The 14,002-nt window shown below is 37.0% G+C and overlaps 1 protein-coding gene across 1 annotated transcript in view; it reads right to left on the bottom strand.

Annotated features, from left to right (window-relative positions):
* The window catches only part of rbms2a (RNA binding motif, single stranded interacting protein 2a), a 62,993-nt gene extending 56,310 nt beyond the window's left edge, over positions 1 to 6,683 (bottom strand). Inside the window, exon 1 of the mRNA XM_056734535.1 lies at positions 6,499 to 6,683. Coding sequence (XP_056590513.1) covers positions 6,499 to 6,570 — 72 coding nt within the window. The 5' untranslated portion in view covers positions 6,571 to 6,683. The remainder of the gene's footprint in view (positions 1 to 6,498) is intronic.
* Positions 6,684 to 14,002: the final 7,319 nt, after the last annotated feature.

Below are 14,002 nucleotides of genomic sequence, written 5' to 3'. Positions count from 1 at the left end.
CTCCACCGAATCACAACCTGTAAGTGTGACTTTTTATTTTTTGTCTGACTTCAAGAAAAATTTGTGAACCTTATGTCTGTGTTTAGCTAATTCATTTAACGCTAACGTTAACATGTACCATTATTTCTGGGGTAGTACAGTTTGTTTATCTAGCTATGAACTCAGCTAATTTAAGTGTTCAATCTATTATCGTCTATCTATTATCTACTATCGTCTTTGGGTGTTTCTTCGTCAGACTAGGACTCAAACTGGTAAGGTAAAATCCCAGCCATCTCTATCTATACACTGTACATAATATATAACCTGTAAACCGTAATCCAACAATGATGGTAGGCGTTCCATTTGCGACACAGGATGAACGCTGTAACAAGTTCAAGGAATGGGAAGGAGGCGGTCAACGGCGAACGTTCAACAACTTTTAATAAAAAATAAACAAACCACAAAACAAACGTAAAATGCCGGCAGCTCCCACATGGTCGACTGCCGGCCACACAAACATAATAAAACATAACATAAAATCTAGGCCTGGTCCTCTCTCGTTGTACACTCCGGTCGCTCGTCCTTTTATGCTTTCGATCTCCTCATTATAATCACTCGCGTCATTCCCTCAGGGCTCTAGTCCCGCATTGCTCGTTACAAATGCGTTTGACCAATCACAGCAGACTACCATCTGACCAATCACATGACTTAGGCTAGCGGACAGGATGAATCAGGTAACGTATCATTTGAGAGTCAGTCAAGAAGTAAGGTAAAAATAATTACCTATTATTATGACATAATAGTGTTTTTACACCTTCTTTGTACATAAACTTGTTTTTTGACATTCCATAAACCAAAGTAGGACCTTAAAAATCATATGCTACTTAATCTTAAAAATTATAAATTTTCAGTCTCCACCGAATATAAGAGATCATTGAATCATTTAAAGTGAACCACAGAGAATAGAAGATGTGAATAAGCTTTGCACATTTAATAAGCCTGGTTAATTCAGTTGGCTATTGTTGGCTGAAAAGTTAGTTGAAAATAATACAAAAAACTTTTTTTGATTTAAAAAACATTTCTGTTTGGATGAATAAAATTCCATTTTTAATACTAAAAAAATATAAACTTAATAATTGTAATTTTCATCAAATTTTAGAAGAACTTTTAATCTGTCAAAGTCTCTTTGGTTAAAAGACAAATATCACATTTATATCCGATTTATTTCCACATCCAAATGAGGCCTAAAAATGATCTCGAAACATCCGAATAGATTGGGTTTTTTCCCGGTTTACACTATGGTGGGTCATATCCGATATGTGTAACATTGGAGAAAAAAAAATCGGAATTGGGTCACATTTAACAGGCAGTGCAATCGGGGTCAAAGTCGGTTGAATATCCGATCTGCCTGCTTACATGGCAGACGGAACTGCACATATTCGATTCATATCCGATTTATTTTCACATATGATTGAGGCCTGAAACCGATCTGAAAGTATCGGAATCCATGTGCTTTTTCCTACCAACACGGTCATCTGTGCCACATTGGAGGAAAAGATCGGAATTGGATCACTTGATACATGCGGTTTAAGGCCCCGTTTACGCTGCAGCTCTAGATGCTCAATTCTGATTTGTTGCCTATATCCGATTTTTTCTACTGTCCGTTTACACGTACTTTGAATTGTAACACATATCCGATTAACGTGCTTACACTTGCCAACCCATTTGAAACATCACGCATGCGTGAACGCTGGTTATTAAGCCAAGAATACTCTCTACCCATGATGGACGAACGTGAAATGTGCTTTATGTTAGCTCTGCGATATAAGACCAGTTCCCCAAACATTATATTGATTTTGAGCCACCATTGCAGCCTGCGCATATGCTTTGATTGTTTAATCAAATTGTTTAATGTCTTTGATATAACCAGATCCACACGTTCTTCCTCCTGATCATACGTCATAAAACTGTGGACAAGAACCAAATTGTCGCCATTTTAATTATGTACAGAAAATCCGATCTGCCTGTTTACATGACGGTAAAATTGACACATAACTGATTTACATCTGTGTTTTTCCACATATGGCCTGAAAGCGATCTCGAAATATCCGAATGCATGCGTTTTTTCCTGTTTACACTATGGTGGGTCATATCCGATCTGTCACATTGAAGGGAAAAAATTGGGTCAAATTTAACTAGCAGTGTAAACTGCCTAAATGTGGCCTTTGTGAACCCGGAATGAACTACACAAAATATAAATTATGTAATTTTTTTCACTGGTTGCAATGTTCAGTGTTTTTCAATGTTTTGCAAAAGAATATGATACATTTCTGTACTAAACTGCCGAAATTACACTCATGTGCTAACTTTCTTTAGTTTTGAGTAACATCATTTAATAAGTAGTGTGGTAATTCAAACCCTGTGCCATCTGGTTCTATAATGTCCACCTACTCACAAAGGGCCTTTTCTTGTCACTTGCCTTGTGTTTGTTTTGTGTTCTCTCCTTTGTTTACCCTTATTGCTCAGGTACAGGAACAAGAGATCAGGTCAGAGTAGTGAGATGGCAGAATATATGTCAGGAATTCTCCACATGTGCACTTAACCTCCACGTGAACTCCAGGCTATGACAAAAATGTGTTTCAGCTTGTCTCTGAGTAAACATTTTGAGCACTGAAAGAAATATTCAGCTATACTTACTGTGATACAACACTTAAGCAAGATATCTATTTGAACAATATGAAATCTTTAAAATAAGTCCAAAAAAGCTGGTTGGCAACTGTGTTGCCTGTCACAGTACAACAATAGAAAGCTGTAAAGCTGAAATTTAACTGGTGATATAGATTGTACATCTTGGATTTGTTTTAGCCACATTGTTTTTGCACTTGTTTAGGACATGTAGTGTGAGCTTTAAATAAAAAGCCTTTGTGCTTTTGTATTGTGCTTTTGAAGAAACCGATAAAAGATACTCTGTTGACAGCGTGATGCGATCATTTGCGTGTGTGAAGAAAGCTTTACATCAGTTACATCAGGCTGTGTGAAATAGCATTGGCTCTCGTTTGTCTTGTGATCGAGTGCTTCACTACGTCAGCTTGAAATGTGAAATCCAGGGGCAAACCAGGACTTCTGAACTTGGGCCCTATGACACCAACATACTACCCCGCACACATGTGACAGTCACCACCTCCAAAACACAAAACCAAAACTGATGACAACACCAAAACCTACGTAACAGTTGAAGATGACACAACATGAGGGCGCTCACAGCAATGCAAACTATAGACAAACACTGTCGCAGACAGTCAACAGAGATCCACCACCGAACAAACAATGCACATAATGAATCATAACATTAGACCGACATGGTGAAGTATTACACATACAGTATCTAACAGACTATAATAAACCTTCTATATGTTTGGTAAAATGTTTTTAATAAATCAAATAACAGTTAAATTACAGATCTTTCTCTAACAGTAGAAGGTCCTGGAGGCCTGCAGTGGATGGAACCAAAGCAAAAGCACACATAATCACATTATCCCTGCATAACTGTTGATTCACTATAAATTTGTGTAGTTTACATTATGCACGTGTGCGCCAACTGCTAACAAAACACATTTAAACATTTAAAGCAGTTTCACTTACCATGTTCGGTTCATGTCCAGCTTCTTTTAGCGCTGGGGCCGCTACAGCTAGAGGGTACTTACCCTTAAACTTAAAGCATAGTTCATTCAAAAACTCCAAATCCGCAGCCCTCTCTGCTTCATATAATGGGAGTATATGGGGTCCGCCGTTCTAAGAGTTCCTAAAGCACATAATTCCAAAAAGTGACTCCTGGCCGTTTCGTGAGCCTCTTTTTGGAATTATGTGCTTTAGGAACTCTTAAGAGGTAAAGGTGGACCCAATAGACTCCCATTTTATAAAGCAGAGAGGGCTGCGGATTTACCAAACAATCTTCTTTATGGTTCTATTCAAGAAAAAAATTAATCTACATCTCGGATGGTCTGAAAGTGAGTAAATAAACGACACATTGGAGTTTTTGGCTGAACTATCCCTTTAACTGTAGGTCATACAGCTGCTTGCACAAACAACCAATGGGTCATTTTTGGGGGTACAGTTTTCCTTTATGACACTAAGTACTATGTCAAAGCGGAAAGATCATGACCGACTCAAATTACTGTTAGGTAGGCTCTTTATCCATAACGTCATGTTCTCTCTGTCCTCAGCTGCCCATTGTGACACACTTAGAGCAAAATAGCACTAGAGTGCAATTTCAAAAAAGTCCCGATGGGAGTGGAAATGTCTGTGGGTGATTTACCAACAAATCCCACATTACTGCTAAAACACAGGCACAGTTTCTCATTCCCGTAATGACCAACACAATCTACTTTTAATCTACTTAATCGCCCAATTTTTGGGGCGTTTAATAAAGCCACTAAAACCAGTACAATGACGAGCGCAAACCTTCGTAAACCGGCAACACCTTCGTTTTTCATTGCAATAATCATCTCCTCCTATAAAGTTTGCATCTGAAGAGCGAACTACTAAAAATGCATATGCAATAAGGCCAGCCGCAAAAACCCCAGTCCACGCCTTTTCAGCGCTAATTCTCATAGTGTTAAAGTCAATACAGACCGTAGTTTTTTATCATGCCAAAAGAGGCATCAAAACTGTTAAATCTGGCTCTTACTGTGTCACTTGCTACAATTCCAAAAACAGTTCTTCAGAAATCAGACCAATATGTGGATGCTCATCTCCCTCAGTGACTTGCCCCATCCCCAATAAAAACTAGCAGACGCTTTTATCCAAAGCAACTGAATCAAAAACCAATATATCACAAGCAGGCAATAAAACGAAAAGTATTTTGTCAAGTAACAAGGTTTCACAATACTGGAACAACACCTGTTGAGAGAGAAAAGGGTAGCCTATGTTTTTTATTTAAAAAATAAAACAGCAGTCATACTTTTCCTGTCCAGTATTCATGAAAAATATGTTTGTAATTGTTTTTAGAATGTCATGACATATGCGGCGGACTGGACTGAATTTGGAAGATCATTCCACCAGCAAGGAACACCGAATGAGAATGAGCTAGAGAGTGATTTAGTGCCCTTCTTTAAAGGGGTGTAAGAGTGTAGAAAGGTTTAAAAGCCAGTGACAGTTTTGTAATTAAGCATTAATGACTAAACCTGATGCAGGCTGAAACTAGTAGCTAGTGGAGAGAGTTACAGAGAGGGGCGTCACTTGAGCTCATTTGGGCTCAGAAGATGAGCCGTGCTACCGCATTTTGAATCACTTGCATGCTGGAAGACCAGCAAAAACAGCACTGCAGTAGTCCAGTCTAGAGATTACAAGAGCCTGGAGAAGGAGTTGTGCAGCATGCTCAGTGAGATAAGGCCTGATCTTCCTGATATTATATAACGCAAATCGGCACGACCGTGTTGTCTTTGAGATATGTTCTGTGAAGGTCAGTTCAATGAAAGCAGTTAAACATTTAACGTTATACAAAACAACCTCAAAGCATAATATATGCATAATAACGGTATGTGTTAAATCTAGATGTTTCTGGGGATACTATCGTGTACAACTTCAAAAATATTAAATTCAGTTTTTTCAACATAACATGACGTCAAAGATTTGAATAATATTAATGTCTGGAAACTTTTACATATCTATGGGCAGAAAGCGAATTCGTGTCGTTGCGTAGGCTAAATGTGACATTCATTCTACGATGTCCCTTTTGGCAATCCAAAAAGAACTTCTGGGAAATAATAGAACATTCTGAATTGTGCAAGTATTTAACCCCATCCACACAGCTACGAAGCGATCGACGCGCCAATTAAATTACAAAAGCGCAAGCGTGAAATGTACGCGTCCTGGTGTATTAAACGCGTCTAGCGCTTGCACTGTAGATCATAATGTAAACATTGCGTTTGAAAAGTCGACGCCTTTGTACTTTAACAAACACGGGCGATTACGACAGGCGCTAACATCTGCCAAATAACATTCCCATCCGCTCGATTCTTTTTCCATTTTACAACTTGCAGAAGTTACAAGAGTCACGGTGGGTTTTTCGAGGGGTGGGGCGTTTTATTCTCCCAACCCTGAAAACTTTCGCCCATTCTGTCCGATACCCAAGTAATTCATGGATAAAGCATCTGCACTCGTTTCCAGGTCCCTTTAACTGTATCCATTTATATGCATTCTGTTTTCTGTTGTTTCCTAGTAAATTGCTCTTCAGTGGACTACTACAAATTGGCAAGAAACCACTATGTGTGTGTGTAAACCGGAATGACGACGCTTGCATTATCACCAAAAGCACATAAACGTCGAAATCCCATCAAACCCGAGCAGACCCCGACCTGTTTTTAAACACTGCATCGGAGATTGCTTATACCCAGATAAAGATATAACATATAACAGAAAGCTGAAGTTTATTTGTCAAGGACACTGCAGCTTACTCTCACATAAAGCGCCTGCTCTGGGAACACAACAGCCGAACACATTAACTCACATTCGCGTTACCTTTTTGCTGTTTCTGCTACTGTATCCGTTGTATGGATTGATTCCCGTCCTCGGTGGCACGGAGAGCAGCATTTTCCTCAGCGCGGTGTCCGGAGCGACGAGGCTGACGTCAGCGAGGGGAAGTTCAGCCCGGGATCGAGTCCCGCCGTCGCCAGGACTGAAGCCGCTGATGTCTGTCTCCAGAACCGCCCGGGTCCTAGCGCCACATCCACCTTTTAAACACCACGCAAACACCCTTTACATTATTATGGTCAACTATAATATTAAACACATGAAAAAATATGCTTCGGGTACAAATTCATTCCTATATTTTCTAATAAAAACATTTCAACACAATAAGATGTTTTTCAAAACGGCTCCCAAATTTGACATGTAAGATATTTAAAATCTCAAAATGTGTTCAGGTTTGGAAACACAAAAAATCAGGGGAAATAAGATACTAAACCAAATCTACAAATGATTGGTATTGTTTTTGTTTTGATTATTTATGTTTTTTTAATACTTTTTATTTCATTTAAAGAATTGCCCATTTTCTATGTCAAAATTTGAGTGTGTTTGTGTAAAATTGTAAGTAAATATTTTAGTTTTTTGGTTACATGTATTGTTGTGACTACTATTTAATTTGCAAAGTTGTGTTGATATGAAATATATATGTTTAATGAATTGATACGTGACAAAATTTATGTTGTTTATTTATATATTTTTTATATTGAAGAAGAATGTATTTGTTAAGATTTTGACTGATCTTTGCCATATATGTCTATATACACACCCATACAATACAGTGTTATTATTTTCTATATTTTCCTTTTATTTTGTTTATACTTATTTATACTTTGCTATACACTAGCAGTGGATGTTTTATTTCAGAATAACATTCAGTTTTGTTGAATTATGTGATTTGTTTAATTGTCGTATGTAATTATGGATTTCCTTGTGTTTTGTATGCATGTTTTGCTAAAGTAATAAATTATGTTTGTTGAAACCTCTTGAATTTCTTTGTCTTTTTAGAAGATAATACCATTAAATAAAATTGCAGCATTTTTGATGGAGCAGATTGACTACAATATTAAATGCACAGAATGTATATGTAGTATTCTACTGTGATTGTGTTGCATTACAGTAAATAACTATCACTACTCTTGCCAGTTATAAGCTGTTATTCTTGATTTACAGTAAAATACTGACAAAACTGTTGCCAGTTAGTCACCGTAAAGTCTCAGTAACAGTAAAATACTGGCAACACTGTTGCCAGCTACTTACTGTGGAATATACATTACAGTAAGTAGCTGGCAACAGTGTTGCCAGTATTTGACTGTAGAAATGCCTGAAAAGGTTTAACAGTGTAGTGTTAAAACAACAATCGGTCCAGATTTATTTTGAATGCAAAACTTCTAAAACACTTAATAGACATCATATACAATAGGTGTGTCACAATATACCGGTATTGATAGTAACCAGGATATTTAAAAAAATTTTTTGTCTTATTCAATTTCACTAAATATCATAATAATGTTGTTATTGTGAATTCTTTTGGTCATAATAATCAAGTAGTGAAAATCTGAGAATAGCATGTGCGAATGATCTATTTTCAGTAACATTTCAATGTGAAAGACAAAAATGAAATACATTTTTGCATTTTCTTGACAATAGACCCGAGTCTATTAACCCTGCTCCCGGAGATCAACTGTCCAAGAGAGTTTAAGAGTTTTATTTAAACTGGTCAGTTCTGGTCCTTGATTCTGATTGGCTGAGTGGCTGATTCTAAGCCTTCATAAAATACTACCAAAATAACAGCTGACCGCACCACATAGCCTAAATATCATATTTTTTATTTTATTAAACCTTACTAAGCATATGGAATAACCGTTTTTTAAAAGCAACAAGCCCCGCAAAGCAGTGGGTTACAGTGCATTTTATAACAGCTACGGGCTTTTACACAACACCCTTAGCTGTTATAAAATGCACTGTAACCCAATGCTTGTCTGGGCTTGTTACTTAACTATCGCAATGTAAGCAATGATGTTTATTAGTCCGTACCTTTGTCCGAAATAGCATAATTTGGCAGTGCATTCAATAAAGTATGTGAGTCTTATAAATTCATACCGTCACAGTGTTTGAATATCATAAGTCAAAAATCTTGAAAGTTCTCTCAGGTGTTGTCGAGAGAAACGCATGTATTTAACAGTATAACCGCGGTCCCTTTTTTGCCCATTTTATTGTCCAGAACAAAAAGCACAACCCTCCTTAGGACTCACGGGACTTGATCATTCATGTTTTCACCACAAACCAACATAAATTCATGAGGAATGATTTAATTAATTAATGGTTTAGATAAATTTACTTTTGGTAAATAATTGTATTACCATACTGTACACTGTTAGACCTTTTTCAGACATTTCTACAGTCAAATACTGGCAACACTGTTGCCAGCTACTTACTGTAATGTATATTCCACAGTAAGTAGCTGGCAACAGTGTTGCCAGCATTTTACTGTAACTGAGACTTTACGGTGACTAACTGGCTACAGTTTTGTCAGTATTTTACTGTAAATCAAGAAAAACAGTAAATAACTGGCAAGAGTAGTGATAGTTATTTACTGTAATGCAACACAATCACAGTAGAATACTACATATGCATTCTGTGTATTTAATATTGTAGTCATTCTGCTCCATCAAAAATGCTGCAATTTTATTTAATGGTATTATCTTCTAAAAAGACAAAGAAATTCAAGGGGTTTCAACAAACGTAATTTATTACTTTAGCAAAACATGCATACAAATACAAGAAAATCCATAATTACATACGACAATTAAACAAATCACATAATTCAACAAAACTGAATGTTTTTCTGAAATAAAACATCCACTGCTAGTGTATAGCTAATTATAAATAAGTATAAATAAAATAAAAGGAAAATATAGAAATAATAACACTGTATTGTAGATATGGGTGTGTATATAGACATGTATGCCAAAGATCAGTCAAAAGGTTAACTAAATACATTCTTGTCATGGTTTCACCTCTCTTGGTCAGGTATTTCTTGGTTTAGAGGTGGAACCATACAGAATCCTTTGTTTCATGTGGGGAGAGATCAGTGGCGGAGCTACACTTTAAAAACAGGGGTGGCAAAGGGGTGTCAAGGTAAAAATAAATAATTTCCACAAAATGTATATAGATTAAATTAAAGTTGTTTATTTTCCAAAATGTACACAATTATATATGTATTAAGTATACAGCAAAAATAGAACAACAAGTATTCAAAGTGCTCCTTGGACTAATCAAGTCCAAGAGAAAAAACTGAGGTAAACTTGGACCTGTCAAAACAAGGCAGGACTAGGCAGTTGTACACGTTTAAACATGTACTACAAGAATAATAGTAGAACAACAATACAAAAAAAAACATAGAACTGACTCTACTGATAAACTTCAATAGTTGTACCAGGTATAACCTGCATCTACCCATGGTATGGCACCACCAAGTTCACAAATACAAACATTCAGATTCAGAACAGCATAATTCTGCGGTTCTGGTGAGATGAAGCAAAATGTTTTACACACCTCATGAAGAAACCATAATTTGGAACAATTTGCTTGTTATTATTTATCATGAGTGCACCGTTACTAATAATACAAATACTAAAGTAATACATGACGACAAAATCTGAGTATATTGAGGTCTAGCCTATTTGACAACACAAGGAAAATTGCTTAAAGACATCTAGACATGTTATGTTAAGTAACGGATAATGTATAGCGAGGCGGTTGTTATAGCGAATACAACACCGACAGGCTGTTTAGGAGCCCGGCGTGAAGCGGAGGGATCCTAAATCAGCCTGAAGGGGTTGTATTCGCTATAACAACCGCCTTACTATACATTATCCCGCTTATTACATGGCTACCTACCAAATAAATAAATAATTTGACACAACATATTGATTTAAAAGGGAGTTTATTGATTTAAAAACTATTTATATTGCTTCCGCTAAAGAAAATAGTCCGTTCAGTCTCTACGGTTAGAATACTGCGTCCATGGCAACGCTCTGTTTTTCATGACAACGGTCTGTTATACTAAGATTAGTGCTGCATTACACGTGCCAATATGAATAAGCCTACCCAAATGTCTGTGATTGTTGCTGAACATTTGCTAAGACATGTTTTAAGCATATTCATACAGGCATGACAGTATTAGTCAGTCAGTTTCACGACTAGTAATGCTCATGAATCATTAATGCTAAGCACTAAAGTGCAACGTCTCCCTTGCGTCCCGTTAAAACACTACTTCGTTTAATTTAATACCAATAAAAGCCGTACATACCAGCAAAATGCTCTTCATCGATCCCGTGTGCTGTCGGCATTGTTTTGGAGCCGTTTCGAGCACGTCACGAAGGTGCTGCGTGTCAGCTTAACCAATGAAAAGTGTAGCAGCAACAGCACGCTGCGGCTGCACGCTTGTGCGTGCTGCGTAAGGATGAATTCACGTCCGCTGGGAGATTTGGGAAATGTTCGTAAAAATCTAACAGTGTAATGTCTTCAGCGGGGTGGCAACAGGGGTGGCAAGGACTTCGTCTGGGGTGGCAATTGCCACCCCAACTAGCCCTCTGGCTCCGCCACTGGGAGAGATGTTTTTTGACCTTGTGGTCTTCCATACTCTCCCCGAGTCGCGTCATTGTTCCTACCCTCCTGTTTCCTAGTTTGTGTTAATTAGCTTTCCTTGATTGTTTATCCCCTGCACCTGTTCCCTCTAGGTTCCTCTCCCTTTAAAACATCCTCGTGTTCGTTGTCCTGTGCTGGTTCATTGTGTATGTTCGTGAAACTCTCACCTTGCCTTGTATGCTGTTACTCGTTCTTGCTCTTGTTCCCGTCCCATTGATGTTAGCTGTTTCATGCCCATTCTTGTACCTTGCCTTGTTCCTGTTTTCCCTGTGTCTAAGTAAGTGTTAGTTTGGTGTTTGTATCAAGTGTTTGTTTTATAGTTTAGTAAGTAGCGTCCTTGTTAGAGTTTATTATTTATCTAGTCTGGTTTTCCCCCTCGAGGGTTTTGTTTTGCCTGTTTGTCTTAGTCTTGTCATTTGTAAATAAATATTCCTGTTAACCCCTTACCTGCCGTCATGTGTCTGCCTGCAATTGGGTTCGTCCACACAAACCGTGACACATTCTATTTTCTTTTACAAAAAACAAATATATAAATAAACAGCAGAAATTTTGTCACGTATCAATTCATTGAACATTTTTTCAACACAACTAGTAGTCACAACAATACATGTAACCAAAAACCTAAAATATTCACTTACAATTTTACACAAACACACACAAAAACATAGAAAATAGGCAAATCTTTAAATGAAATAAAAACTATTAAAAAAACATAAATAATCAAAACAAAAACAATAACAATGATTTGTAGATTTGGTTTAGCATGTTGTTCCAAACTGGTAGTAACTCAGTGCAAATTGAATTACCTCTCTATGCGTTACAATAATTGTATTAATAAATATAGCTTGCACTTACTTTAATACATGTTTTCCACTCAAATTCGGTGAGCTGCTGCAAAAATGTATGAACATGTGGATTCATGGTTTGAACCTTTCTTGTAACAGATGAGCCAGTTTTGCGGCTAGTTCCAGTTTTTGCAGCACATTTTGTCCCCTCAGGATTATCCTCACAAAGAATCTGAAAATCAAATTATTTTTATCAGTTAGTAACAAATCAAACACAGAATCAAGAGAAACAATAACAACAACAAATACAGACATGATAGAATATAATTAAAATCATTACTGTGCATATAATGTCTCATTTATCACTTACCTTTGAATGAGCTCTAGTGTGGCACTGGCTGACTCTTGGTGCTCAACATTAAGCGACTGATCTGAAGTATTAACTTGTCTGTCTGTTGCTGCTGTATCACACTGTATGAGGAGATAAAACTGCTGCTTTGGACCTGACTGCTTATGCTTTCGGGATAAATGAGTGATGAAAGATGTTCTCACTCTGAAATATTTCAAGCAATCTTCAACGGGGCAACCAACTTTTCTACCATCTCTAATATGAATCTGCAGGTATATGCAGAAGTCTGAAAAATTACTAGCCACAAATTCACACACTGGAAGCTGACAGTAGAATACAGCCTGTGGGGATGCCTATGTGTGTCCTGCGTTTGTGGCTGCCTGTGGTTTCTGTGCATGTGACCTTAATGAGGAGAATTTCTTAAACATACAAGGGCACTGCTGCCTGCCACAGGCAAACTGAAAATTTGCTCTGTCTTGGTAACATGTGTATAAACAAGGCCTAGTTGACGGAAAGGCAAATCGCACAGTTTGCACCTTACAGTGTGGGTAATGTGACTACATAACAAAAATAACAAAAAAAGTTCAACACTATGGGATACTGGAAGTTGTGAGATGCTAAAAGCTAGCTAACAGGTAGCTTTTTGGAACCAAAAGATACGGAGCACATAATAAGAAATTATTAACTTTACCTACGATTGCAGTATATTTAAAAAGAACTTCTAAAGATTTGAAATGTTTACTCACTCATTGTTGGGGATTCCATTTTAAGTTTTAAACCATGAAAATCCAGTCATTAAGATAATTAACACAACACAAGCAAAAGAACAAAAACTCAGAGATCACACACCTGGTTGCCCTTAAAGGGGCATCACCTTTGAGTTAAGAATTAAGCAGTCAGTGCAGTATAGTAAAAAAGGCTGTATTTTACAGCTGAATTTTACAGCCGTTATCTGTATGTGTTTATATAGTAATTAACTGTAATATATTATTTGCGCTACAGAAATGCATCTTATGTTTCAGTAAAATACTGTTTCCCGATGTTACTGCTAAACACTGCCTATTTTAAAGTTATTTACTCAGTAATTTACGGCAAGGTTTAACAGTGTATATGCAGTAAATACTGTGAACTACCATTCAACAGAGATGCAAACTCATGGGGGTGAATGCTATAGTGTATACATACAGTTGTGCTCAAAAGTTTGCATTTAGGTAAATATGATCAAGGAAGGATGTGAAAATAAATCTACATCGTTAAGCCTTTAGATCTTTTTTTATTACCTCTTCATTGGAGAATAATAATTTTAAATAGGAGGATGTCATTAAAATCAATTGAGGAATAAGGGTTCAGTTCAAATACATAATTTGCCTGGACTGTTAAACTCTGAAAATCTAAACATTTTCAAGGTAAAATTATGTGACTAGATCCTAGGGCTGAGCGATATACCGGTATGTACGTGACTATCGGTATTGTTTTGCGCCATGGTATGAATTTTGCTATATCATGCATACCGTTATATATTCATGAACTCTAATTTTGCATTTATAACGTTTTGTTCAAATTGTCATGTGTTAACACTGCTAATGAAGATATGTCGAGGCTGGACTTTTAATCTTTTGTCCTCTATGTCCAACTCCTCGCTACACAGGTATTAGTAATCAAACAGAGAGCGGCGTAACAGTCTAGGTTAAAGCACAACCCGACGAACGTTACT

This window comes from Triplophysa dalaica, chromosome 21 (genome assembly GCF_015846415.1).
Source record: "Triplophysa dalaica isolate WHDGS20190420 chromosome 21, ASM1584641v1, whole genome shotgun sequence".
In the NCBI taxonomy this organism is placed as follows: Eukaryota; Metazoa; Chordata; class Actinopteri; order Cypriniformes; family Nemacheilidae; genus Triplophysa; species Triplophysa dalaica.
Note: the sequence above shows the minus strand (reverse complement) of the source record. Positions and strands in the feature narration are given on the sequence as shown.